Below are 26,941 nucleotides of genomic sequence, written 5' to 3'. Positions count from 1 at the left end.
GAAAAGCTTCTTATAAAACTCTGTGTGCAACTTTGCTGTCTTTTCATATTGCCTTTATAATGCCAACAATCAGCTTGTACTTCGGGTCTGGAGAACGCTTTACTATTACTTCAGGCACCATCTAAATAATATTGAAACCAGGTTTTGATAAAGAATAAATAACATATTATAGCAAATGATAACGATGTCTATTATTATAAAATAAATATTGCTAAATAAAATAACAAATACAGTTGGAATTATATCCAGGCTCTGTTTCTTTTCCGTGTGCCCTCTGCCTTGCCGGGGGCGTTCGGTTTGGGACTCTGACCCACCGAACCCACACCTGTAGCCACATGACCTGGAGGTCAGGGCGGCAGGAACTGCACTGCCAAGGGCTCCTTTTCCTCCGAATCCACGAGGAAACGGGACAGGTTGGCACAAACCCCCCCCCTCCCCACGTTTATTCCCGGTGCCGGAGGCTCCGCGACCGCCGCGAGACGCTCCCGCCCCGTCACGCGGGCGGAGTCCCCGCCTGGCCCCGCCCCCTCCCTGGCGCGAGCCGTGACGCGCGGCACGCGCCGCGCCGCGCCCCGCGCGCTCCTGCCCCCGCCCCCTCCATCATGGCGGCGGCGGCGGCGGCAAATTAGGGCAGGGCCCGCGCACCGGGCGCGCTCCCGCCTCCCCCCCTCCCCTCCTCACCGCCCCCGGCGGGAGCGACCCGGGAGCTGCGGCCGCTCCTCCACCTCCAGTTCCTCCCCGCGGCGCCCGCAGGTGAGGAAACGGGCGTGGGAGCGGGCGGGCTGGTTGTTGATTTATTTTTGTTTGGTTTGTTTATTTCTTTCTTTCCCTGTCTGTCTGCGTTTACTCATTAATTCAAGGGTGGTGGGGGAGCGGGGACCGGCGGCCCCGCGCGCTCCCGCCCCCTCCCGCGCGCGCACCCCCGTCCGTGAGTGGTGGGAGGGGGGGGCGCGTCGAGCCGGGAGCGCGCGTCTCGGCGGGGGCGCGGCGGGGGCAGGCGCGCCCCCTGGCGGCCGGTGCCGCTGCCGGCCCCGCTGCGGCCGAAGGACCCGGGGCACCCCCGGGACACCCCCGGGACTCCCTCGGGACACCCCCGGACCCGGCGGGTAGCGGTGGCGAAGGGGCCGTGCCAGGCTCCCGTCGGCGGCTCCCCCGCTGCAGGGGCCGCGGCCGCGCGCATGCTGCGAGTCCCGCACGGCGCCGCCGGTGACTCATCCCGCCGCCGTGCCCGCCCGGGTATAAATAAATCTCTCATTCATCGCCGTAGTAACTGAGGGGCTCACGCTGCGCTCCCGCCGGCGGCTCCGGCGCCGCTGAAACTTGGAACGGCTTTTTTCAGCTCCTCAAACCCAAACGGGCACCTTAAGGCATAAAGTGAATGGGAGCTCGTTAATAAAAGCTGTGCTTGTCATAATTTAATGCTGTGGTGAGATGGTTTGAAGCTGTAAAGGATTGAGGACCTTTGTGGTGGGTAACGCGTGCAGCTTTTGTTTTTCTTCCTAGAAGAGAAATCATCCCGTTTGCCTAGAATGCCCACCTAATTGCATTTCTGTCAAAGGTCAGCTTCAGCCACTGTCCAGATAAAGAACAATTATGTTTTCCAGTATTTCTATCCATTAAGTGCCACCAGAGGATCAGTAGTGGCTGCAGTATTGATTCATTTCCAGTAGGAACTGACGTGTTTGAACTGAGCATTTCTCAGTTTATTATAAACAATCTCTTAGTCATACCCTCAGACACAGTTGGAAAAGTACTCCGGAGAATTTATCTCCCAAGCTGATCACAACTGGATGCTTTGGATAGTCCTGCCTGTTATGGGAAGTCTCTTCAGAGACAAACTGCTGCAAGGTTTAACTAGCCCACACATGCAAGTCTCACCCAAAATCCCCACATCTGGTAAGGCTGCAGAGTGCCTGAATATTTTCCATCTTGTTGATACGGGGTGTGGCTCTGTAGACCTGCAGCTCCTTGAAATTGGCCGCGTTTGGTAAAGGGCACCGAGGCTGTAGGTGCAGCTGAGCTGAGCGTGGCTGCCTGTTGCAGAGATTGATGGCAGGAAGACGACCCAAACCGTGAGCATATCGAGGTCAGGAGGCCCTAAAGATGATTTGAGCTGCAGTGCTGCCGTCCTGCTGCCTCTGTGCCTGCCCTTGCCTGGCTGAGCACTCGCTGGCTGGGGCTGTGGGTGCATTGCAATAATTCAGCAGCAGCAGGAGGAGTTCTGCCACAGCAGCTCACAGGGTGACTGGCTTTATGGCTGGTGAGTGAGGCTCTAGGTGGGGAATGCATCCAGCTCTGGAGCGGTTCCATTTTGGAGTGGAAGCTGAGGGCCGTGGTGCTGCTGTTTCTGAAATCCATAGGTGCCATTGTTTGTAAAAACCAGCTGAACTGCTCTGGGCAGTCGAGCAGTGATGTTGCATTTTGGGGTTTGAATGATGCAAGCAAACACATCTTGATGCCCAGTGGGGTTTTACAGACAGGGGCTGAAACACGGGCTGGCCTCATGGCTGGGGATTATATTCGCTGTATTCATTGGTAGGCTTGTGCTGCCCATTATCCAATTTATAACTCTGCTGTGGATTAGGACGTGACAGATGGGGAAATGTCAGTCCTGCTGCAACTCCTGCTCTCAGGTCGCTTGAGCAGCTCAGCCCACATGAAACAAGTGACAGCAGGGCCGGAGGAGGGACAAGCTAAGTCAGCTTCAACAGGTATAGCCTTCTGTCCCCCAAGGGTGCAGGAACTGGGAAAGGTGATTTTTGTTGTAGGGAGTAATTGGTAATAATGTTGATCTCTGTAGTTTTGTAAGGACAGTATTCCTGCAGAGATCTTGTTAAACCAGAAGCAGCCCTCTTGCCCTGGCTTTGAGACCTAGGGAGTCTGTGTAACTCCTTATTTCCTCTGCTCCATTGCATCTCCTGTACAAGCTTTTCATTTTAAACACTTTCTGCACTCTCTTCCATTTTGCTCCTTTAGTGGAGAGCTCTCTTTCCTCTGATCTGGTCTCTGAAGCTGTGTGTCCTTTTTCAATCCCCCTCATTCCTGAAAAATGGCCTTTTCTGAGATATTTACAGGATCTGAGTCAATATTTTTGTGTTTGTCTTTGTAAACAAAACCAGTCATTCTCAATCCTAAAGGAGTCATTCAGTTTCTGTGCTGTGGACTTCTCTCAGAGGAAAATCAGTGATTCTGAAGTGCACTTCCACTCATGACATTCTTGTATGTGAATTTGAAGATTTCTTCCATTCAAATTCTTGAGTCACCTTTCTCATTTCATTATAAACTGCCTCTCAAAATATATCCACCAAGGTAATTTTTTTAATCATTCTTTCCCCAGGGGAACTTTACCCACTATTTAAATAAGCAGTGGTCTCATTCTCCCTCTCTCTCTGTTTTTTTTTTTTCCCTCCTCCCCTCAGAAGTGCTGAGCTGTAATTTTTGTGAATTAGGCCTCCCTGTTGCACTGTGCTGTTTTGGATATCATGCTTGTTTTCATCAACTATTTTTTATTTAATTTTTTGCATTGTTTTGGAATTATATTTTGAAGAATAATCTCTATTATATATCCAGGCTTGTTCTTTGGTCCACAGCACAGTTTCTGGATGTCTCTGGACCATCTGTCAGGCTGATTTTTTTCAGGAGAGATCAGTTCAGGTTGTCTGGAAGGGCTCCCATTCACTGTGTAGGCATTGTGAGAAGCGTTTTGATTTCAGGGCTGTGGATCTCTACTGAACAAACCAGAACTGAAACAGGCTGGGGAGCTTTTGCTTTTTGGGGAATGGCACCTTTCCCACCTGGTGATGTCAACATGTGATGGTGTGGTGACTGCACGTGGTCTGAAGAGCAGATCTATTGTTAAAGGATCCTAAAGTCTTCAGAGCGGGTTTTTTTTTTTTTTTTTTTCTTTTTCAGATCTTCCTGCTGTATAAAAGTCTCAATTTTGGAAGAGGCTCAAGGGTAACTGTTGTTACAGCAAAAGCTGTGGTTCTTCTGTGCTGTGGTTTCTTAGGTGTCTGAAGCAGGATGTGCTGCCTGTGGATCACTTTGGGATGGAAGAGGCAGCATAGATGAAGTGTTGACTCCAAGTTTATTGTTTCCTTTGTATATAATTTGCTACTTTGGTTCAAGCTGCAGCAAAGACACAACTCAACCTTTCTGGTAAAGCCTTTCAGGCGTTTTTAAATACAAGGAGCAAGAGGCAGGCCTGCCATAGTATGGTCTTCATCAGAGAGCCCTTTTCTGTTTTCAGTACTGAATGAGTTTCAGAAACTAGAGTTTCTAAAGAGAATAGCCAGCCAATTTTACACCAATTCTTTTCCTTTTACAGCTTTGAGTCTGGTGGTAAATTTTTCTTTGCCAAGCTACCTACTCCCACAGCAACCATGCCACAGCACAGTTCTAGTTCTGTTTATCCTCAGTAACCAGTGTGCAACTGCTGTTAATCTGAATTCCTTCTCAGGGAGGAGGGATTAGAAGTTAGCCCAGGCATCTTGAACAGCTAGACAGGCAAGTGCTTTTCTTTTGCTTTCTTGGTTTATTATTATTATTATTATTATTATTATTATTATTATTATTATTATTATTATTATTATTATTGCTTCATTTGCATATTGTTCTTTGGTTTTGGAACCTGATTCTTTCTTTAATCCCAAGGCATTTCCAGTGCAATCCCTAATTCTCTTGAGAGGGTCCAATTTCTCTTCCTTGTATTTAGCATTTTGCTCATTCTAACTGCTTTAAACTTTAAACTTGATTAAAAAAATCTTCTAAATATAACTGTGTCTCACATTACTAAATTATCTGGCTCTTTCAGTGCCTGTTCTGTAGCACAGTCTTCCTTGTGTGCTTTTCATTTACACATCCATTCTGGTGGCCAAGAATGGGCTACTGCTTGTTTGGGAATGACTCTTTGAAGTCCTGGAGAACATAACTTGAAGAGTTTGTCAGAAACCCCTGGATAGCCTTATTTGATCCCTTAAGTTGACAGCATGTTGGAGGTAGTTATCCAGACTTGGCCAAACAAAAAGAGCTAAAACATGTTGATTAATCTCAAACATCCTTTTCATCTCTTGCATGGTTTTTTCCCCACTTCCATGTTGTTGTTTGAGATTTTACTTTCACCATGTTACTTTTAATTTCTCTCTACATTAGTTTTTCCCGCAGGTCTTATTTGGATATTTGAAAAAAGCAACAAAACAATTAGAGTGAAACAGGGAGGAGTTTTTTGGCCAGGTGTTGCTGTTAGGTGTGGATTTCTGGTTTATACTTAATAATGTCTGGGTGAGAAATCCAGGACAAACAACCATCTGTTCTTCCAATCCCTGCAATGAATGTGGAATTTACTCTGTAGACCAGATGTTTTCCATTGATGTTGGAACAGTAAAATTAATTCGAGGCAATTTTGGTCACTTTTTCTGTGTTTCATGTTTTGAGAATCACAGTAGCAAATCTGTGAAAGCAGAGAAAATATTCACGGGAGGCTTTGGGAAAGGGAGACTCTTCAGAACCTGTCTTTTCACCAATGTTGTGGTTAAGGAAATGTTCAGAATCTGTCAAAACATGAGACTAATGGTCCATTTCTAACTTCCATAAAAATCCATAGGCTCTGAGCCCTGACTTACACTTCCAAGCGTGGGATTTATTTTCTGTGGGGTGTACTCCAGCTGTTTTGTTCTTGTAACAGCAAGGAATTAAGAAGGGCTGTGGAAAACTGACCTGTGCCAGTTGACAATTCCCCTCCACCCTACTGAGGCTTGCTTCATCTTGTTTTTGGCCTACACTTTCAGCTCGAGGTGTAAACTCAAAATCTAATATAGAACTTGATCAAAATGAATTAAATACCACAAATATTGGGAAAAATTAACTGTGAAACGTACTGTCATTGAAAAGCATCAGTACACCTCTGACCAGTGTGTTTAAATGGAACCACCAAACAATGGGTGAGCATTTTAGTCAATGAAATGAAGAGCTGGACTCTTCAGAGACTAGAGGATGGCCACTCTTAAGTTTAACCATCCTGCAAATAGAACAAATTAAAACACAATTTCAGCTAACAGACACTTGCCTGGTCTCTGACAACTTCTGTCCTTTTCAAGTTTGTGACTTGCAATAGAACAAATTAAAACACAATTTCAGCTAACAGACACTTGCCTGGTCTCTGACAACTTCTGTCCTTTTCAAGTTTGTGACTTGGATTACTAAGAGGCTTGTAGAACTGAAGGTCAACCTTCTATACACATCTGTGGGGGCAAAAAGTGCAGTTTTTTATTAGTCCACAACCCAAGGAAATTATAGACTCAGGATAATTCTAATTCTAAATGCAACTTTTTCATGTGAATGATACAATAGACTCAATAGTCCAGATTATTTAAAAGATAAAAAAATCAGAAAATAGAAGCACCTTTAGTATCATAATGGAAAAAAAAAAAAAAGAGGTTAAATAAATAAAAAAATAATTCTGTTTTGGGGCAATGGATAGCCCAAAAAATAAATCCCTGCAGCCACACCAACTTGACAAAAACCTGTGTTGAGGGACTGCTTGTTTTGCTTGCATGGAAGCGTGACCGTGGCAGGTCAACAATTTTTGATAATTCTGTTTTGGGGCAATTGGTAGCCCAAAAAATAAATCTCTGCAGCTACACCAATTTCACAAAAACCTGTGCTGAGGGACTGCTCCTTTTGCTTGGGAGTATGACTGTGACAGGCAGGAGTGGGAAATGCCACTGCTGGCAGCAGGCAGGAGCTGCACTGAGGCACAGCTGGGCTTACTCCGCATGGTTATTATTAAAATAAGAATGCAAAAACCTGGATATTGCTTCAGGATTGTTACATAATTCCTTGTTACGCGTGGGTTCATGACCTGTTGCATGTTGCAGCCTTATAACCCAACCAACAACCCCTTTCCTGTTCCCTGACAGCCCTCCTGGCTCCCCCGAGCGCAGCACAGCCACCCCGATGGCGTCCGCTACTGCCGTGCCTGTAGGATTTCACTATGAAACCAAATACGTAGTGCTCAGCTACCTGGGCCTTTTAGCACAGGAGAAGCCACAGGAGCATCCTCCTCCTCCTCCACCTCAAGGTAATATTTGCATATTCATCTCTAGCCATTTCCGTGTGCAGCTGGGTTTGCAATTAGTTCTTGGGGTGTTTCTGCAGGGGTGCAGAGCGTGAGCCTGATGTTCGGTGTAATGAATCTCTTGGTTTGTTCAGTGAAAAACGAATACGTTTCAGTTTAAAGATGAGAGATGCTGATGGAAACAAAGCTGTTTGTGTGTAGATTACTGTTTTAATTTGAGCTATGCCAGGGCTGACTGGTGTTTGGGAGGCAAATAAGTGGTTTTAGTTGTTGTCTTGAGGCTAGGATATATATTACCTTTGGAGGGATATATATTACCTTTGTTGAGCCAGCATGAGAATTTCAGCCCATGCTTGCTATTTTTTTGGGACACAAGTGGAAGTAAGCAGGGGTGAGGTGATGTTTATTGGCATAAACTGAGTGGTGTCTTGAGCAATCTCCTGTGCTAAATAGTTTTGCCCTATTACACTGAGGCTGCTGTTGTTGTCACTCAGTGCTGGTGCAGAGATGTGGCCTGTGCTACTTGTGTTTGTTTATTTATTTATTTATTTATGCAAAGTCAAGGGCTGCACAGAGTCAGATGTTTCTTCCACGACAGGTTTATGGAAAAAAGAGGATAAGTAAATAAATAGAAGGCAGAATTAAATAAGTTTGGTAGATTGTGTTTCACATAAAGCTAGGATATAAAACTGTTCTTTATTTTGTGGTGGCAAGCACTTAAGCAATGTTGTTTGTCAGGATTGCCTGTGTGACTTGTCACTTCTTAATGATGTTTTAGTCACTACTAGTTCTGTGATTCAGAACTTATTCTGATGAAAGGAGACTTGAAAAAAAACCCAAACCAAACAGAGACAGTCTTCAGAATCTTTGTTTTCTTTGAACAATCATTTAAGAATGCATATGCTGTCATTTACTGAACTTACCTGTCATCAAGTGAGAAATTCCTGAAAAGAAAAGATTATGGCAGGCCTGCTTTTCTGCTTGGTACTAAATCACATAGCAAATATTATATTATATGTAATTCATTAAATTAATGTTATGTAATTAATAAACTGTAATTCATAAATACCTTTGTGTATTTAAGGTATGTTTGCTACTTCCATTTTGTCTGCATCTGTGGTCCATGAAAGGAGAGGCACCTTAGCTGTTTCATAAAACCCTATGTTGAAAAATGTGCTTATTTTAGCAATGACATCTTATTCTGAACATCCCACCCATTTATAACTGGGCTGTAACTGGAAATGTATTGAGTACATATAAAGGTTCAATGTGTAAGAGTCTGCTTTGTTCTAGAAATAGAAGATTCAGAAAGGGAAATGCTAGTCTTAAAGCTTTTAAAATGATTTGGCTGTAGTTACCTTTGAAGTATTTGCAAATTGAGGTGAAACCTTTCATTTTCAGAATCAGTTGATTCTCATTACTGGAACCTCTAAGCTTCTAATCTGAATTTCAGAGGTATATTTAAACTCTCTAAAGAGGAAGCTACAAATTCTTAAATTAAAATTTTGTAGTGACTTAAGATTTTACTTCTCAGATATTGTTCAGATGTGTTAGCTTGTGTCACAGCAGCCCGTAGTTTGATTTGCTACTGAAATACTCTAAAGCATTCATACTTTACAACTTCTAAGAGGAAATCTTCCTACATTTTCCCCGCCTCATTTCCCAAACCAGGCAGTGACCACAATGTCTCCTCTCCTGGTCATGTTTCACTTTAATTAGGTCTGTCTTTCAGTGGTTTTGCTGTTTTCTGATCTTTATTATTAAATAATTTTGCCTTACTTTTAATTTGCCTACTCGTTTCTCACTCTGTATTGTAATGCTTTGAATGGCCTTCATGCTGTATTGAACTAAGCAAATGCTTTATCCTTCTGCTTCAGGATTTGTTTCATTCTTTCCTAACTCACTTTTCCTGGTGGTGCTTTTCTGCCTTCCATGCTTTTGAGTGGTTTCTTTTGTGTGCTAGCTACGTTTTAAAAATCCCTTCTCCCACTTTTGCTCACCTTGCTAGTAATGAAGCAGTTTTTGAGGTGCACTGCTGGGCTGTGTGTGGTTATTCCAGAGTTCTGTGTGCATCCCCACTGATGACTGAGCAGTTTACATACCCAGTGAGCATCTCCTTGTTTTTTGGCACCTGGCTGATGCCTGCTGGCTGTAATCTGCAATCCCCAGGAGGGGAGCACAGCCCATAATGGATATTTCCTGCCCTGCCTAATGCACTGCTGGGAGGTGTACTGGGTGTTACAGTCCCCAGTGTGAGCTGAGAAACCTGGTGGGAACAAGAGATGAGAAAGCTGGTAAATAGAAATGAGCTGTTGTCCGGAATCCCATCTTGAGGAGGAGACTTCTGGGTTTGGTGACAGACACAGGAAGAGTAGCAGGAGCACAGCATTCCTGCCTGCCAGTGTCTTTTCCAAGCACTGTCACCAGTTGTTGATTCAACACTTTGAGTGATCCCAAATTCCTTCCATTGTAGATTTCTGTGGCACTTCAGAATGCTGGTCAGGAGTCTTTCTACTCTATGGCTGAACACCATTGATTTGTGAATTGAGAGGATTCCAATAAAAAACACCTGTCCTTAATCTTATTTTGGTTTCATTTGGATGTTGTGCTGACAGACCTTCCATGGGAAGCAATGAAGCAGCAATTTTACCTATTGCCTGTTTTCCTTTCCACTTGCAGAACAAACTCCTGTATTTTGTGTTTCATTCATATGAGGTCTTGACTAAGGTTTGCAGCACCTTCTCTTCACTTATTTTTCTTAGATCCAAGTAAGACTGTACTCCTGGTAAGTTTTCTGAATCATATTCAGTGTACTGGGAGTATCCAGGAAGACAAGTTTCAGCTTGCCCTGGTGGAGTTGAGCTCCTTGTCTGCCTGAGAGGGAGAGAGAGGGACTCCTCTAGAGGGCAGTTCAGTGCAGGATCCCAGTTCCAGCCACCTTGTGTCACCCACTGGGGGATCTTCTGCCTCTCCATGCATGTGTACCAAACACATGGGAGATGAGGAAAAAAGGTGCCCTAGGTGTTGGTAGGGTTTCTGTATTTCCCTTGAGTCTCCTTCTACCTCAGTGTCCCAAATTTTGGTGAAGTTTTGACACTCCAGTTAAACTAGAAGGTGTATCTGGTGGGTCAAAACCACCCAACCAAAAAAGTGATCCTTCCCAACAGGAGTGGTACTGTATTATCTCTGCCAGAACTACCTCTGTTACCACCTTCTGCCTCTGTTTTCCTGCATTTTGTACTAGTTTTTTTTTTTTTTTTCTGGTGTATGTCTTTCTGTTCAAAAACTGAGATAAGAATAAAATTTTAAGATAGATTGATAGATTTCCAGTTAAAACTTCTCATTGTTTGTAGGTCTAATGTGCTTTGTAAGACTGATGATTTTTGGAGGATTTTTTTTTCAGTAAATAAAAAATTCAGAGAAATTACATAGAAAATTACATTGCTGTGTTTTCTTTTGGGTCTCTTGGTTGGTCTTGGTTTTGTTGCAAGAAGGATGGCTTCAATTACAAGCACTAAAATCACTTCTGGCTCCAAGCAAACAAGGTTGATATAAATCAACACCTGATGAGGACTTGGAAATTTTTATTTTGCTATCTTCTTTTCAGCACAGGGACTGAAGAGAAAGCCATCCAGAGTTTTCCAGACTCTTGAAGAAAAGACACTTTTACTGAGCAAGCTAATCTTTAAACATTATAGCTCTATAGGCTTCTGTAATGGATTTCAGTGTCTCCAGAGGTAAATCCAGCAAATTTAACTGGCCAATGCTTAGAGAGCTTTTTCCCATTAGTTTTTCCAGAATAATGATTCTGCATAACAGTCACTGCAGTTTATTTAAAGCAAAATCCATTAGCAGTATATTCTGTTACTTTTTGGTAGGTGAACACATCAGATAATTTGATAAAACACATAGAGTAGCATCACCTGTATAAGTCAATGTGGTTTGAGGCAACAGATGAGTACCTATATTTAAAATGTGTGGAAGCCCTCAGTACCTATATTTAAAATATGTGGAAGCTCTCAGTTGTCTGTTCTTTAGATTGTGCAGAGATGCTTTGTATTTTTTCAGAACTCTTTTCATACCTATAAGAACTGGTTCAGACACAGAAAATAATTATTAAGTATTGGAAAATATCTCTACACTTTTCCCCCTGAAGTCACTCTCATTACAGAAGCTTCCACTCTGCTGCAGTTAGTATTATTAACTTTTCCAGTGAGTCAAAGTACTTTGGTTTTGTGATTCAATGTATTTATATTATAAATGTTTGTTTATATTTTATCAAGGAGTGACTTTTGATGTATTTCTCTATTTTAATCTACTTCCCCATTGCTTGACATCATCCCATGAGCTTGTGGCTACAACAAACACTGTGAAGAAAATTAGGTTTTCTGTGTTTTTCTGACAGAGTGAAAAATCTTAAATAATCCCTTAGTTTCCAGAGCATCTGAAAAGTTTATAGTCAGTGCCACTACTGCATGGTGACATAGGTTAGTCAAGAGGTGAGCAAGGTTTTGACAGTTTTACAGTTTCCCTGAGGTGCATGCTATCCACAGCACTTTAATCCAATTATGGTCCTCAGTGTCCTTTCGGCCATTTATTGTCTTTTTGGAATTACCATATGAAGTGATGCATGGAGTTAGTGATCAAGCCATTTTCCTGGTTTCCCACACATGGTACCTACTGTTGGCTTGTAGGAAACTGTTTTTAGGTTGGTTTTGGGCTGTTTGGGCTGTAAAGATTCACATTGTAGGTCAGAGCAGTCCAGTTCATGGTAATAAGGAAGTTATTCTCTTAAATGAGGCAAGGAAAAGGAGCTTTTTGGGGTGTGAATTCCCACTTGGTTAAGCTTCCTCTCTGCTCACAAAAAAATACTGTTAATGGGCAATATCTTGTATCTTTTTAATATTTTAAACTTTTTCAGTTCCTTTTAAGCTGAGCATTCTTAGAGTTTATAAAGAGCTTCTTTTAAACATCTCTGCAATTGAGGGCTACTTCTATGTGTGGCAGTCCATGGTCTGGAGTTTGCTGGTGTAATGGATGTATTTTCATTAAAGGAAACAGATAAATACATTTGTAAAGAGATTTTGTATATCTTTTTCACTTCTCAGAGCTTACAGTAATTTTAGAGTGTTACTTAATGTTTTAAAAAAATGAGAGATGTTAAAGAAATATTACAGTCATGCTGAAAGTAAATTTTTAAGTCAACTGGACAGAAGTTAATATAGAGACCTAGGAGAACTCAAAAATGAAGATATTGTTAAAATAAAATTACAGGCATGAAAGAAAAAGAATTCAGGAGCAATCTGTGACATCAGTGGCTTTCTTTTCCAATCATCCTTCATTCCCTTGAACTCCAAAGACATAACATCTTTTTAGTCTCTCTTTATAGTCCCTGCTGTCCCTTGTTAGCTGAAATTTTGGCTCAAGCACTGTAGAGTGAGGTGTGCAGACTGTCTAGCTCTGATGAATGACTTCCATCCCTCCTCCTCCTGAGATCAACCCTGGCAAACAGGTTACTCTTGTATTGCTACTGAGCTTCTGGAGTTTTACTGAAGTATTACATTTATTTAGTAGTCAGATGCTCCCTGATGCAGTGCTTGATGGACTTTCAGAACACATTTTCTTTTGCTTTTTAGGTTACTTCCAGATACCTGAAACCCAAAATCTTAACAGGAACATAACTGTGCCAAAGTGAACATTTATTCCATAAAAAGAAAGTAGAATGCACTAACTTGGTTGTGTAAGACTGGCTTGGGAAGAGCCTTGCAGAGTTGATTCACCAAAAGCCCAGAAGAGGCAAACTCATTTCTGGAGCACAGGAAAGCATTCAGTGCTTATTATGGCTCTTACAAACACCATTTCTGGTGTGACCATTTGCATCTTTGACAATGAAAATATATTCTCACCTAAAACAAGCTGGTTTTACTGTTTTCATCTGCCTGTTTGTGACTTGGAAGTTGGATAATTGAGAAAAAGATACCCCTCACTTAGGACCTTTGCTGTGTGCAGCGTTTGCTGGTAGCAGTCAATATCCAGGAGATGCAGAAAGCAGGAATCCATTCTTTATTAGGGGAATAAACAGTGCAAAGTCACTGCTGTGGGAGGGGTGGGGTTTTGATGTTTTGGCATGGCTGAATAGTCAGGTGCTCTCAGAATCAGCAGCTGCTGCAAAGTTGTGGGTGTTGGGAGATGGAAACCATGGAGTGCTGTGCTGATTATCTAAACAGCTCTTTTGTACACTGGCAGCAGTGGAATTTCTCTTCCTTCCATTTTCTGGGTGACTTGTTATCAGGTATGACAGCTTGTCAGGGGTGATCATTGTCACATTATTCCTGTGAGAATGGCTGCTCCTCTGTCCTTCCAGGCTCAGGGAAAGCACAGGTTCACACAAGGGCTGAACTTGCACACACTTGTTGCACTTGACTCCAGAGCAGGGACTCCTGACAGGGACTGACAGGGCATTAACCAAAAGGAGGAACAGCTTGCTCCTCTCTGGAATTTATTACTCAGCGTGGCAGAGATGCTACTTGGGAAGGGATTTAAGAAGCTAAGTAAAGTTATTCTGAACATATGTGGTTAAGTCAAATGGAATTAAAGTGACTGGTCACAGAAATATATGAAAACATTTTATACTGACTTAAGCATACATTGGTTTAGAGGGATCCTTGTGCTGAGTTTTTAAGCATTAACACATGTTCAGTGGGTTGATACTGTGGATTTTTAACATCTTTTTCAGTTGTAGGAGACCTTGAAAGCTTATTGTCTAGTGTATTTTTAATCACAGAAAATGCACAGTGTACTTCACTAGTGTGTAGTTAACCACACATCTGTGTGTGTTAAGTGCTTTTACAGTTTTTACACACCCTTTTATGAAATTTAGTGATTATATGTGTCCATTGTGGAAGAAAAGGGAAGGCAAGACAACACTTAAAGTGAGTTCCAGCAGAGAACCAAACCAAAGGAGACAGGCCACAAAGCTGTCATTCACGAGACCACCAAATTATGATTTAGTGCCTCCAACCCAGGAATGAAAAAAGATGTGCCAGACAGCTCCCCTGGCTGTTACAGGACTTACCTGAAGATATGGGTGTGAAGTGAAAGTGATGAGGAGGAAATTGAGTCAGATGGCACCAACATTACAGACACAAATCCTTTCCATTTTTGTTTTCTTCACTGAGTGAAGAATGTCTGTAGAGCAGAACATTGTCTGGGTGTCTGGGTAGAACTGTAGCCCTGGGTGTAGGTGCAGAAAGGGTGAGAAATTCAGATGTCCTGAATACCTGGGTTTATTTGGAAACAGTTTTGTGTCTCTTGGTACAGAATAATGATTAAGATGACTGAGAGTCTGTGTAACCCTGACTGATATGGCTGAAACAACTTCTGTTCCCAGTATCTAGAGTCAGCACATGGAAAATGTATTTGTGATCCCAAACCATGACATGGGAGTTCTGGGGATATGTAGCCATTTCAAATTCCTCAATTTCTTGGTTAAGAGAGGAGAATTGACAACTGACTGACAATTGTGAGGTCCTTTGCTTCTAGTCTTGCTTGTGAACCCTGTGTGGGTTCAGCTGTGGCCTGTGGACTCCTCACGGCCAGGGAAATGATGCACAGTTCACAGGCTTCAGGATTCTCAATTGATGTCATTGCATAGTTGCTCTGAGAATGTTGTAGATTTTGTAGGCATCAATATAAATTTTATATTTTGCTGCTAAAAATCAAGCTTATGCCGGTCTGCTTTGTAGTAAATGCATTAGGTGTGATGGCTGATTGTTGATGTGCCTTGGTTTGCTTCTGGTCTTAAATGGAAGACGTTGCTGTTAAAGTTCCTGTGTATCCTGTTTGTAGCTTTACAGTTCTTTTTTTTATTTTACTTTTCATGATTTGATTTTTATTTGAAGCACCAGTTCTACCTTGAATAGGCCTGGAAATTTATCTGTTTCTGGGTTCGTGTAATAAAACTTTTGTAGTAAGTCCTCTGGAGGGATCATACTTGCTGCTGTCTGAAATCCAGTGTTCACCTCAAATTCCTTTATACTTAATATTTCAATACCATCTTCCATTTTCTATCTTGTTTGAAACATGAAATTAAAATATTTGAATGATTTCTCTGGTTTCTTTCAGGGACTCAACAACAGCTTATGGCACAACATGCTCTGGAGAAAGAGGCTTTGGAGAAGATTAAAATAGAAATCGAGGAGGAGCTAAAACGTCTTGATGAAGAAATCTTGGAAGGTGCTCTTCAGGTTTTCCAGTTTCAATCCATAATCTCTATGCACTGTAATGGTGGTTAATTTGTAACAGGTACTCCAGTTAAAGAGATTTTTGAATGCCTTGAATCTCTTTATCCTCTTCCCCCCACAAGATTTGTACACATTGCCACATGGAGTAAAATAGTTAAACGTTACCATTTGGAGTGGTGGAGCCTGGCCAAAGCAAACAACTGGATGAGATTTAATAGTCTACTATAAATAATGAAAAGTAAGCAACCCTTAAAGCTGCTGCACTTGATGGCAGAAGTCCTCAGGAGCTGATATGTCAGGGAGTGTGCACTTAAACCTTCAGATTTCTCCCTTCCACCAGGTTTATTTTTTGTGATATGCTTTGACCTGGAGATGTGGCTTTTATAGGACTCCCAGCAAGGAATGATTTCAAGCCCATTTTTGCTTTGTATGTGTGTTGCAAATCAGAAATCTGAAATAGAAACACTCTAGAGCTGTTTAAGTTCTTTCATATGGAGCTTTCTTAGAAGTTTTAAACTGAGAAGGGAAAGGTTATATGAACAAAATAATATTTTAAAAACTGATACTCTAGTACTGCTGCAGAGATGTCCATGTGAGGATCAGTTCACTATGAGAAGATGCCAGGGTTGGCATCAGCTTAAAATGGGAGAATAGCTGCACATTCAGCAAACTTGCTGCTTAGGATGCAATTGTAAAACAAGAGCTGGTGGGGAAATGTAGCTCAAAGTCATCTCTGCCTTGTAAGTAGCACTTTCAGAATGTATTTGGACAATTTTACTATGATTTGTTCATTGTATGCTTTGACTACAGAGCTGTGATTTTTTTCATCCCTTATGTAAACTGTGTAAACTGCTGGGATAAGAAATCTGAGTCCGTTGATGTTCTTCTGTGAATCTGTTTGATTTTGTGTACCTTCTTCTCTCAGCATTTACCACTACAGGGTTTGACTGCCACACTTCCCCAGTGTTCAGCCCTGCCAACCCAGAGAGCTCAATAGAAGATTGCCTGGCTCATCTGGGGGAGAAAGTGTCCCAGGAATTGAAGGAACATCTGCACAAAGCACTGCAGAGCTTGCTTAGCAAGTGAGTTTCCATTTGCTTTTTCAAAGGTGTTTCCTTTTGCACTGTGTCTGCTGCTGGAATGCTGAAGTTGGGACTGCATCTTGTATTGCATTTCCTTCTTTTTCAATCTTCCTTTATCTGGCTGGGTGTTTTGTTTTGTTTTGCAATGTAATGTGCAAATACTTCTTTGTGGTATTTGCCCTTTGCAGCAATGTAAGTTCTAAAATTTTTCTAAGCTTTTGTTGCTGAATTTTTGAGGCTGCTTCAAGCAGTTTGAGTTGCTGCCATTGCCAGTTTCATTAATGCTGGGCTGTAGCCACATTAATGTCCTTAGCCTTAGAGAGTGGAGCTGAAGGTTTGTTTGTGGTCTGGCCCTTGATGAGAGGGAGAGTCTCCTGGAGAGGATGGTATTACAAACCTTGTGACCACCCTTCAGGTGCACATCTGAAGCAGATGTGGGCCCCTGGGCTAACCTTGGGGCCTTAACATCTGTCCTGCCAGCTTAAGCTTATTGTGTAAATAGCACATTGCAGTTGACGTGCTAGTACCTTAATTAATGTCTTTGCAAATTGGTACAATTGTTGTGGTTGCTTGGTTTTCTGTTATAAATGATGAGCCTGCAATTAATTGGATCTACATGAACTACTTGAGGCTTTTCTGAGTGACCTCCAAAATGTGTTGGTAGAGAGCTGGAGTTGGAAGGTGCTGCTTTAGGAAGAGTTGCATAAATGCAGCCATGCATTTAAGGGGTTCTAGTTTGTTGATATTCTGATGTTCTAGGCTTTCTAGGTTTTCTATAGGAAAATATTTGCTTTCTAAGTAATTTTTTGTTTATGCATGTACATACATAAAGTCAGAAATGCCTGTGAAACCGTGTTGCCTTTTTCTAAGGCAAACTAGAGTTACTGTTTAATCTCTTGATAATATCCTTCCTGCAGCTGTTCCTGCTCTGCTCATCCCACTGATTGATTTAGATTTGGTTTCAAAGAATTAATGTGCCAAGGAAGTCAAGAGAATGCCCTTAAAATGACAAACCTAAATTATGTTTTCCCCACTGTGCTTTAACTCAGTTCTTTTCCCCCTGTTGCTAGAGTAGTGCTATTTCATGCAATACTTATTAACTTGGCTTTTATTTTCCTGCCCTCTGATAGGCATATAAACAAGTGTTAGGGTACAGTAGGCTGTTAGATCCTGACAAGTTCCTGGAGTTCAATAAGCAATTTTCTCTGCAATGCCAGTTACCACTGTTTCCATTAAACTGAAGTTTGAACTTGCCTTTTGTAATGGTCTGGGCTGACAGTTGCTTTTGAAGCAGTGCATCTTCTGCTGTCACTTGGCAGAAAGCCTTTGCTGCTGTTGACTCTTAGCTGCCAAATGATCTTGGAGGAAAGAGCATTGGAAGAGAGGAATTTCATCATCCCAATTCAGAGAGGTAGAGATGTGATAAATCTAGAATAGAGGTATCTACTGAAGTATGAAGGGGTTTTGTGATCAAAAGTGCTGTTTCTTGCAAATAAAGGTTTCAACTCTGACATGTTAATATAGTCAAACAGTCTGTATTAGTCCATAGCATTTTACTCTGCATTGGCCTGAGTTTCTTAGTCGAATTTTCTCTTTAAAATCCTAGATTATAAAAAAAACATATGCAAGAGCTTAGAAATGTTCTAGCATATCAGACAACCTACTTATCTAATGTCTTTTAAGTTGTAGAGTATCAAATTATTAGGAAATTCACCAGTTAAATCAAAGTGTACAAGTGGGAGAAAGGTGATGCCTTCCTGACGCTGTCTGGTGCTGGTGTTTTATGTCCTGAACCACAAGACTTGGTAGCTCTTGAAAATGACTTGCTGTAATACATGTGCAAATATTTTGTTCTCTGGAAACTGAGAACTTTGTTTTATTCATGTTCTTTTGTTTCCTTTTATAACTTTCAGTGTTGGTTTAACTTCTGCAGGCCGGTGACATATCAGGAGTATCGGGAGCGCACGCAGGAGGCATCTGCTCATGCCAGTGGGTGGAGCAAGGTACCACATCAGTCTCTTGCACTTGGATGTGTCCTTGGATATGTCTTTTATCTCCTTGATGTCCATATTGTTGTACTAGCTGCAGCTTTTCTTCGCAGAGGGCCAGAAATAGAAAGAACTTGGTTTTAGTATGAAATAAATGGCACTCTCAGAGTGGTAGATGTGCACATAGTGGGTAGTTTTATAGATAATTTAGCTAGAAGTTGCTGAATTGAAGTGTTAGGTCAACTTTCCTTTAGTTTGGTAAAATGGAAAGTTAGACATGTTGCTTGACTTATTTTTTTTTTAATTCCCAAGAGAGGTTAATTCGTGCAGCAGTTTTGGAATGAAATCTGAGATGGTTTTTTCATAACACTTCTCTACTCTTTCTCTGCTTCAATATCAGGTTTAAAATAAATGTAAAAAAGAGGGCTGAACATGGTGAAAATAAAAATTGACAGTATCTTCATGATATTTAAATTGTTCAGAAAACATAGGGATGGTGTTCCTACCTGATTTCAAGAGTAGTTATGTCAAATGATAGGAATCTTCTTTTTTAAACAAAATGCAAATCTGTAAATGAATTATCTTAAATTACTTTTAATGTAGAATGAGTAGATTACTCTTCCAAGATTCATCTTTCATTAATCATTCGAATTCATCACTGTAATCATTCTCTGATGGGTTCAGTGGGCATCAAAAAAGAATGAAAGAATGAAATAACTACTTGAAAATGTAGTCACAATTTGAGTGTTAAAATGTAGTCTTTTTCTTAAAATGTAGTCTGAAATCTTTTCCCCCCCTTTGCATTTTTTTTCAAGAAAAACTTTTTCCTGACTAAATTTCCCTGCTTACTTCAGAAACTGTTCATCTAACCAAGGGTGTGGGCCCTTGTACAGCAGTTTAATAAACATTGCATGACAAGTTACTGCCCATGGCTCCAGCAATTATCATTGCTTTATGTGTGTGCTCTTTCAATTTGTCATCTTGTGATTCACAGCATTTTGGTTTAAACAACCATGAAATCTGATTATCAAGAAGGTGGCTTAAGCTAGCACATTTCACTTTTCAGCTGGTGAAAGCTAAAGCCAGGCATAAAACCAGGCATTGTGGCTCAGCTGGCAAGGGAGGAGGTGCATGGGGCTTCTCAGGTCAATGTGCTTTGCGTCCCCACCTCCTGAAGATGGATGAATCCTCCTGGCTGGATGAGTGGGCTGCGTTTGGGGCTTTCTGATCCAGCCTCCTTTGCTGCTGCATTCCTGCAGCTCCTGGGGCTCAGGATTTCAGTCCCCATCAGTTGTGGTGGAGAGCATCATCCAGAACATCTCTGTCATCAACTCTGCTTGCCTGTAACATTTGCTGCTGCCACACACACAGTCCATATGAAAATGCCATAAAAGCAAACCAGAGGGGAAGTTTTGTACCCCAGCATAGCATCTGTTTGTATTGTTTTTCTGGTAGCTTGGAGCTCCAGGAATGCCCAGCAGTTCCTTCAATAATCTTTGTTTTGAGGAGATGAAGTACATTTATGTTGGTTTCATTTCCTTTTAATTTCCTTTATCATTTTAATCAGAATTGTGTTTTGTAACAGAAGAAATCTGGATACCTTTCCTGCCATCCCAGGTCAGCTTAATTTTTACTCTGAAGAAGCTGTTACAAAAACACGTTCATGTTGAATTCTGGAAAGGACAAGGGTCTTCATCTTCTATTTGAAATAAGGCTCTCATTTAAAAAAAATTCCAAACCACCTCAGACAGGGCAAATTGAATTTCTATAATAAAATGAACATAATTTTTTTTTTAAATACGGCACTGCTGAGTTTTTATGCTTTTTGCTTAAAACTGATTAAATACATATATCCAGAATGCATAATCCCACTGTTGTGCATCATCTGAAAGGACAACAGATACTGGTATGGAGAGCCAGTTGAACTGGTGAGTAGGGTAGCAGTTATCTCAGTGTCCCATTCTTACTGATTAAGGGGGGCAAAGAATAGTGCAACAAAAATCTAAGAAATAATCATGTGAAGAATTGGGTTAATTTTAAGTTGAAATAGTCAAAAGGTACACAGAACTGCAATAATTTTGAATCTAGTTTCCTCAAAAAAATACAGCTTCCTCTGAACTTTCTTTGTCTCTTTTTTGTGTACATTTAAATTTGTAACATTGTACAATGGGATTGCAATAGTGTAGTGGACACAAGAGTTTCATTTACACAATCAGCTATCTTCTGATAGCAAAGTGGATCTTATAATGATTCCCTAGAAGTTTTCTCCTGCCAACTTTTTTCTCTGTGTGTTTTTCTTCAGTCAAAATATAAATAGCCCCTAGCATTCCTTCCCAGGCATGCTGGTGGAGGGAGTTGCAGTTGCTTTGAATTGCAGAGGCTGTGTTTTTACTTTGTTCTAGTTAAATCTCACCACTGTTCACACAGCTGCTCTTCTGTACACAAAGATGGTGTTAACATCCATGGAAGTACTGTGAGGTGATTTTTTTTTGTGAATTTAGGGCCAGCCTCTCCTGTTCCTGCTGGTCTCAGGGGCAGGAGTGTCAGAATTTCAGCAGGAAGAGAAAGCTGGGTGGTGTTTGTTGGTCTGTGTGGGACTGGATGTTGGAGTTTGAGCTTGGTCCCTCACTCTGAGCCCTGAAGAGGCTTGCTGAATTTGGGGTCAATGGGTAGATTTGGCATCAAGCTGGCAAAGGAAGAAGGCAACAATCATATTCACTATGCCAGCATTTTAGCTCCCTTCATTTCCCAAGCAGCCCTTCCTTGCTTTTGTTTCTTTTGCCTTCAGCCTCATTAAATGTGAAATATTTTGAGATCTCAGTGTTCATGCTGCTGTAGAGTTATGTGGGTGTGCCCAAAGCCTCTGAAAGATCCTTAGCTTTGAGTTTAAGTTTTTTTGATTCCTCTTGACACCTCATCTTGACCTGTTCCTTATATCTCTGCACTGTGATCTTGCACCTCTTCTGCCTCTGAGTTGAGGTTAATAGGAAGAACCTCAAAAACCCCAACACTTTTAAAATTCAAACACTTCTAAACTTCTGGCACCATGACACATCCCTAGTGAAGTGTTAACAGTTACCAGTGTTAACTGTTCAGCACAGATCAACACTACTATAACCTTGTTGTAGGAAGTCAGCTGAGACTCCATGTTCTTAGTGCAGGAAAAGCCAATTCTTTATTCCCACAACTCATTTTATACAGTTTTTACAGGCCTCATGTGCAACTTTAATTGGTTAGCAGCTTTCTTGCTGTTGGTCAGTAAGAGATATTTTACTTCTCTGTCAAATCTCTCTATTCTTGAATTGTTTACATATTTTCTTCACTGATTCTCATGGGACAGATTTCATGTTTATGCAGGTGCTAGTTGTTTTTCTCCCCTAGAATTGGTTGTTGTGTTAACAAACTACTCATACCAAGATTGTTTTTGCATGGGAACTTGCAAAGTACTCAGCTGCACCTAGAAGTGACAGGCCAACTATTAATTTAGCAGAGCAGGCCTGATCATATGAGGCCTGCTCTGCTAAATTATTTTATAATATATTTGAAATATAATAAATAATTTATTTATTAAATAATTCTAAATTCTTTTATAAATTCTTTTATTAATTTCTTTTATAATTTCTTTACCTGTCTGCGACATAACCTGCTGTGCTAAATTATTTTATGATATATTCTAAATACAATAAATAATAAATATATTCTAAATTCTTTTATAAATTTCTTTTATAATTTCTCTGTCTGTGACATAACCTGTCTGCCACACTCTTGTACTCCTTTGTTAATCGGCTGGAGCATCTTAAATTTATCAGATTATGGGCATTTTTAGGCCCTATCTGGGTTTAGTAGTCAATCTCAGTGTGATGCCACCATGAATTTAATACAAATCTCAATTTCAGCTTACTTGCCTATTCATCTTCCTCCAGCTTTGCACACTAAGGTGTGATTTCTGGTAATAGCAGTGCAGGATATTTACAGAAAGGAGAACCAGGCTGATGGGGGAAGAGACTGGAGAGCAAAGGAGGCATTAGGAGTTGAGTATGAGCAGTAGCAGAGCCTTCATGTCCCTTGTGCAGCTGGGAAACAGCATTCCAGTCTGCACAGTGAATAGATGTGCAGTGCAGTTGACTCAATTAAAATGCAGTAAAACAAATATTTTTCTCTTGTGTCATAATAAAGCTTTTTCAGATGCTAATGACTGCAGTTCATGCCAGCTTCCTGACCTTGGCGAGGTGCTGCATATGAACGAAGCCCAGAGGGCCACTTGCATGCTCTGTGAGAATAAATTTAGAGTTTAAAAGTTCAGCTGCATGTTGGTTAGATAAACAAAAACATAATGTCAGAAGGAAGTGTCTAGAACTGTATAATGTGAAGGAGGTGGATTCACAGTCTTGCATCTTCCAGAGCAATTTAGGTTAAGGCTGAACATTCAGTTTAAAGGTTTCTAAAGAGGAATGGGAGTAGGAAATGAGGGAGGAAGATCTCTCTGTGTTAAATTTGGTATCAGAGGGAGAGTTTGACATGGAAAGGGCTTTGTGCTTGTCATTTTAAACATGTTTGTAATGCTATGCTGCTGGGGGGAGGTGTTTGTTTCTGTCCTGCCTCAAAGCTAAGTGTGAACTTCTAAAGAGACTGTCTAGTGCAGTGTCCCTGTTCAAGAATGTGTATGAGTTTGCTGTTTGCATTTGGATGCATATCCCTTTAAGCTGTTTATGATGTTGTGTCTTTTCACCTCTGGGGTAGCAAGTTCTGGACCTGTTCTGCTTCTCTACCTGAACCCTGTGCTGAGAAAAAAGTGGGGCTTAAGAAAACACTGCAGTGTTGTTCTGTGAAATTCTTTTAGATTAATTCTAAATGTGAAATTCTCTTAGTCTAACTCAATTAGACTGTGGGTTTTTGCTTAGCAGATTAAGTGCTTCCTTTTTAGTGCATTTTGTTGTGTGCTTGCCTTGTGTCTTCTCAGAAATGAAGTGTATAGTCCCTGGTACATTTGGACTTGAAGACTCAGACCTTTTCTGTGGACACATGAATTCTGCTCTAGCTGCAAAGTAGTATTGATAATGCTTTCTGTATTATATCTCTTTTCTCTTTTTTTTTTTTTTTTTTGAAGGTCTTGGTGCCCCTGGTTCTGTTACAACAATTTCTGATGGAGCTGACCAGACGGGGCCAGGAACCACTGAGTGCCCTTGTGAACTTTGGGGTGACATATCTAGAAGATTATTCTGCAGATTATATCATTGAACAAGGAGGATGGGTAAGAAGACCTCATTTCTAAGTGTGATCCTAGTAGGAGTGAAAGCTAAGAGGGGTTGCTAGAAGTAAATAGATGCAAGGAGGAATGACTCCGAAAAAAAAATTTTAAAAATGCTCAGGAGGTCAGGAGCAGAAAGGGATCTTGGGCAGTCATCTCTTTCTCTTCTCTGCCCCAAGGCAGAACTGACTTTCAGCCATTCATTTCTGATGTTGATATTAAAGACCTGAGTGATTGGACTCCACAATTTCCCCAGGCAGTCTGTTCCAGTTTTTGCATGGTTTGTTGGATGCTTGTGGTGGTTTGACAATGCTGTTGACATTGAAGAGGTCCTTAGGTGTCAGATAACAATTAATTTTCATACAGTGTGTGTTAAGGTGCTAATTTCTTGCAGTATGGTGAGCTTTGTGCTGCCCTGTTAATATACATGGAGCACTGCATTTGGAAGCAGAAACCTGTAACAAGAGGTTATATACCCAAAAAGCTCCTCTTTTTAATGGTATCTTCATCCTCTGGTGACTGCTGGAAAAGGAATTTGGGTTTTTTCCTCCTCTTAAATTTCAGAGAGTTTCTTAGCAGATAGGTAATTGGCGAGCACTTCATACAGAAATGTCAATAGGTACTAATTAATTTTTATTATAAGTGATAAGATAGCTAAGGCATGTTAGAGTTTATAGCTGTAGAGGAACATGCATAGAATAAGCAATCAGGATTTCTTTGTGCTGCATTTTTCCTTGTAGAAATCATTAATTCATGGTAAGCAGTGTTCCTGAGTCATGGCATGCTGAGAAAGTTTCATTTAGAAATCCTTCAGAAAGGCAGCTCACAGCTGATGAGCTGAGTCTTGAAGGCTGAGCCTAGGATTACTGGGTTTGGGAAGAATGCCAGATTTGAATGGAATTAATCTGGGATTTGTGAAATGGCTCCAGCAAGCTGATTTATTCTAAAAAGAAAAGCTGTTCAGGAAAACCCAGTGATAAAAAAGTACTAGTAGGAAAAATCTCTTTCAGAAGCTTCTCGTATTTCAAGAGTTTACCTGAGGGGTTTTTTGGAAGAGTAGCTTGTTCCAGAATTCCTGCACATCTGCACCTTCTTTACCTGTTCCCTTCCTGGCAGTTGTGGAGAGCAGTTCTCAAGGCCCATGGGAGGGATTGTTTGTCTTTAATGGACAGAAGCACTAACAGCACACAGCCAAATGACCTTGGGTCGTTTGATAAATGCACTCATATCTCAAAAGTATTTTCATCCCAGGGCAGGCCCTTACTTGCAGCTTTTACACAGATCAATGTTAGTACTTCTGTGCTTTTCTGCCTTGTTTTTTGACCTCCAGAAGGGCTGTGCTGTGTTCTCCAGCCCCTTTTTGAGGCCTGCTGTAAACACACTTCATAGAGCTCAAAGCTTCTAAAAACAAGCAGCTTTCCAGCACGGCTGTGCTTGGTGTCTGGCTGGCTGTGCAGGGATGGACAGATCAGGGTGGGGGTGTCCAGTGAGCTCCCAGCCTGTCTGTGCACATCCAGCCAGGCAGAAAATCAGACTGACACAGGCAGGGCAGCAAACAAGGCAGAGCTATTTTTGAAACAGCACAAGAGGCGAGGAAAGAGACTAGGTGATGAAAATCCTTTCCAGATGAATTAATGTAGCTGCACTAATCTTTGTGAGTTGCTCTGGGCATGGGCTTGGGGACCCACTGGGCATGTGGCTTTTTGTGGAGGAAGGGGAATGTACGGTTATATTTTATTTTTTCCTTCCTGTGAGGAAAAGGTTCATTTTCACCCTGTGGTGCATTTCTGGGTTTGTTCCCAGTCTATGGGATGGCAGTGCTGGGAGCAGGGCATGGGGCCAGGATGGGAGGGGTTGTGTTCTGAGAAGGGCCAGGAAGAGCCTGTCAGGCTGGTAGCCACAGGGAAGTGTTGGAGTGTTTGAATTTTCTGAGGTAAGCATCTGCCACGGGGGCTCTGTGTGCTGGATCAAGTTGACAGTAATTTGCTTGAGCCATAAGGGCAATGTGTAAACCTGAGAGTCTCCGGTGACTCATGGTGCTGTGACAGTAAGAGGTTCAATTTTTGTGTTATTTTGGAGCTGTATGAAGTTAGGTCTTTCCTGCAGCAGCTGAGAGTGAGATTGCTTAAAAGTGAGATGCAAGAATAGCCTGTGTGGTTTTCTGTGGATCTGGAGCAGAGGAGAGCTTCACAGGAGTCAGCTTTTCAGGGCAGACCTGAAAAGCTCTGTAGTGTCTCTGGTGATGTCTCATCCCTTAGCACATTTGGGATCTTCCTCAATTTTTGGATTGAAGTCAACCTTTGCCAAGAGGGGAGTAGCCAGTCAAAGGTAAGGGGTCAGCTGAGCCCTTCCTGTGCCTCACTGCAGATCTGTGGAGTCAGAATCCCACAGAGCTGTGTCATCCATTTGCTGCATCATTCTCTGCAGCCACAGTGCAGCTGGAAGAGCTCCCAGGGTTCTGCATGTGTGTAAGACTTGAGGCTCTCCTGTGAGCTCAGGAGGCTTCTGGGTCCAGGAAAGCATCTGACTGAGGATGGTACACAGCTAACCAGAAGCAAAATTTCCAGCTCAAGGGAGTAAAGGTTTACAAATTGGGTAGCTATGCAGCAGGTTTCAAGAAATTGGCATGGCTTCTGGGAAATGAGAAATTCGATACCCTGGAGGATGAGAAGTTGCTTTTTTATTTTCCACGCCAGTCCCACAGAGATATGGTGCTGAGATGGTGTGTTGAAACAGTGAGTGTTCCCCTCCCATTCTCCCTTCAGGCACTAAAATTGTAATTCAGCTAACTTTTGATGACACTGTGGGACTGGAATGTACTGGTGGATTGGTGAGGGAATGGCTGGCATAGTTTTATGTTCCCTCTTTCACTAATTGCTCTGATAGGTTTGGCTGCAACTCTTGCATTTACCTGTTTGACTCCTAAGTTTTAGCATGACCTCTCTTTTGGAGCAAAAAGCATGCTGGGCTTTCCAGGTTCTCCAAACAGACACATGGGGAACACACATTTCTTCCTCCTGACTACTGGGTCCACTGGTCCTACTCAGACCTTCCTTTTCCATCTTGAGCCATTGCAAAACAATACCCAGCTGGATTTACAAGTAGCTTTGTTCTTTTCTTTCCTTTCCCAAAAGCAGTCAGGGCTCTACAGACACACAGTGTGTAGAGCATGCTCTCCCCTCCCCTTTGCTCTTTTCCCCACCCCTTTTCTCTTCTCCCCTCCCCTTTCTCCTCTCCCCTCCCTTCTCTCCTCCTACCTCCCCTGCCTTCTTGCTCTCTCTGACTTCTCCAGGGCTGAATGCTGC

At 41.7% G+C, this 26,941-nt stretch overlaps 1 protein-coding gene across 1 annotated transcript in view; it reads left to right on the top strand.

The window, feature by feature from the left end:
- Positions 1–628: 628 nt before the first annotated feature.
- BCL2L13 (BCL2 like 13) overlaps positions 629–26,941 on the top strand; it is a 39,403-nt gene continuing 13,090 nt past the window's right edge. The window contains exons 1-6 of the mRNA XM_066549634.1: positions 629–753; positions 6,918–7,078; positions 15,200–15,310; positions 16,244–16,400; positions 18,334–18,403; positions 23,496–23,639. Coding sequence (XP_066405731.1) covers positions 6,955–7,078; positions 15,200–15,310; positions 16,244–16,400; positions 18,334–18,403; positions 23,496–23,639 — 606 coding nt within the window. The 5' untranslated portion in view covers positions 629–753; positions 6,918–6,954. The remainder of the gene's footprint in view (positions 754–6,917; positions 7,079–15,199; positions 15,311–16,243; positions 16,401–18,333; positions 18,404–23,495; positions 23,640–26,941) is intronic.

Source organism: Molothrus aeneus, chromosome 5 (assembly GCF_037042795.1).
Source record: "Molothrus aeneus isolate 106 chromosome 5, BPBGC_Maene_1.0, whole genome shotgun sequence".
NCBI lineage: Eukaryota > Metazoa > Chordata > Aves > Passeriformes > Icteridae > Molothrus > Molothrus aeneus.
The sequence above is the reverse complement of the archived record's forward strand: the minus strand, read 5'-3'. Positions and strand labels throughout refer to the sequence as shown.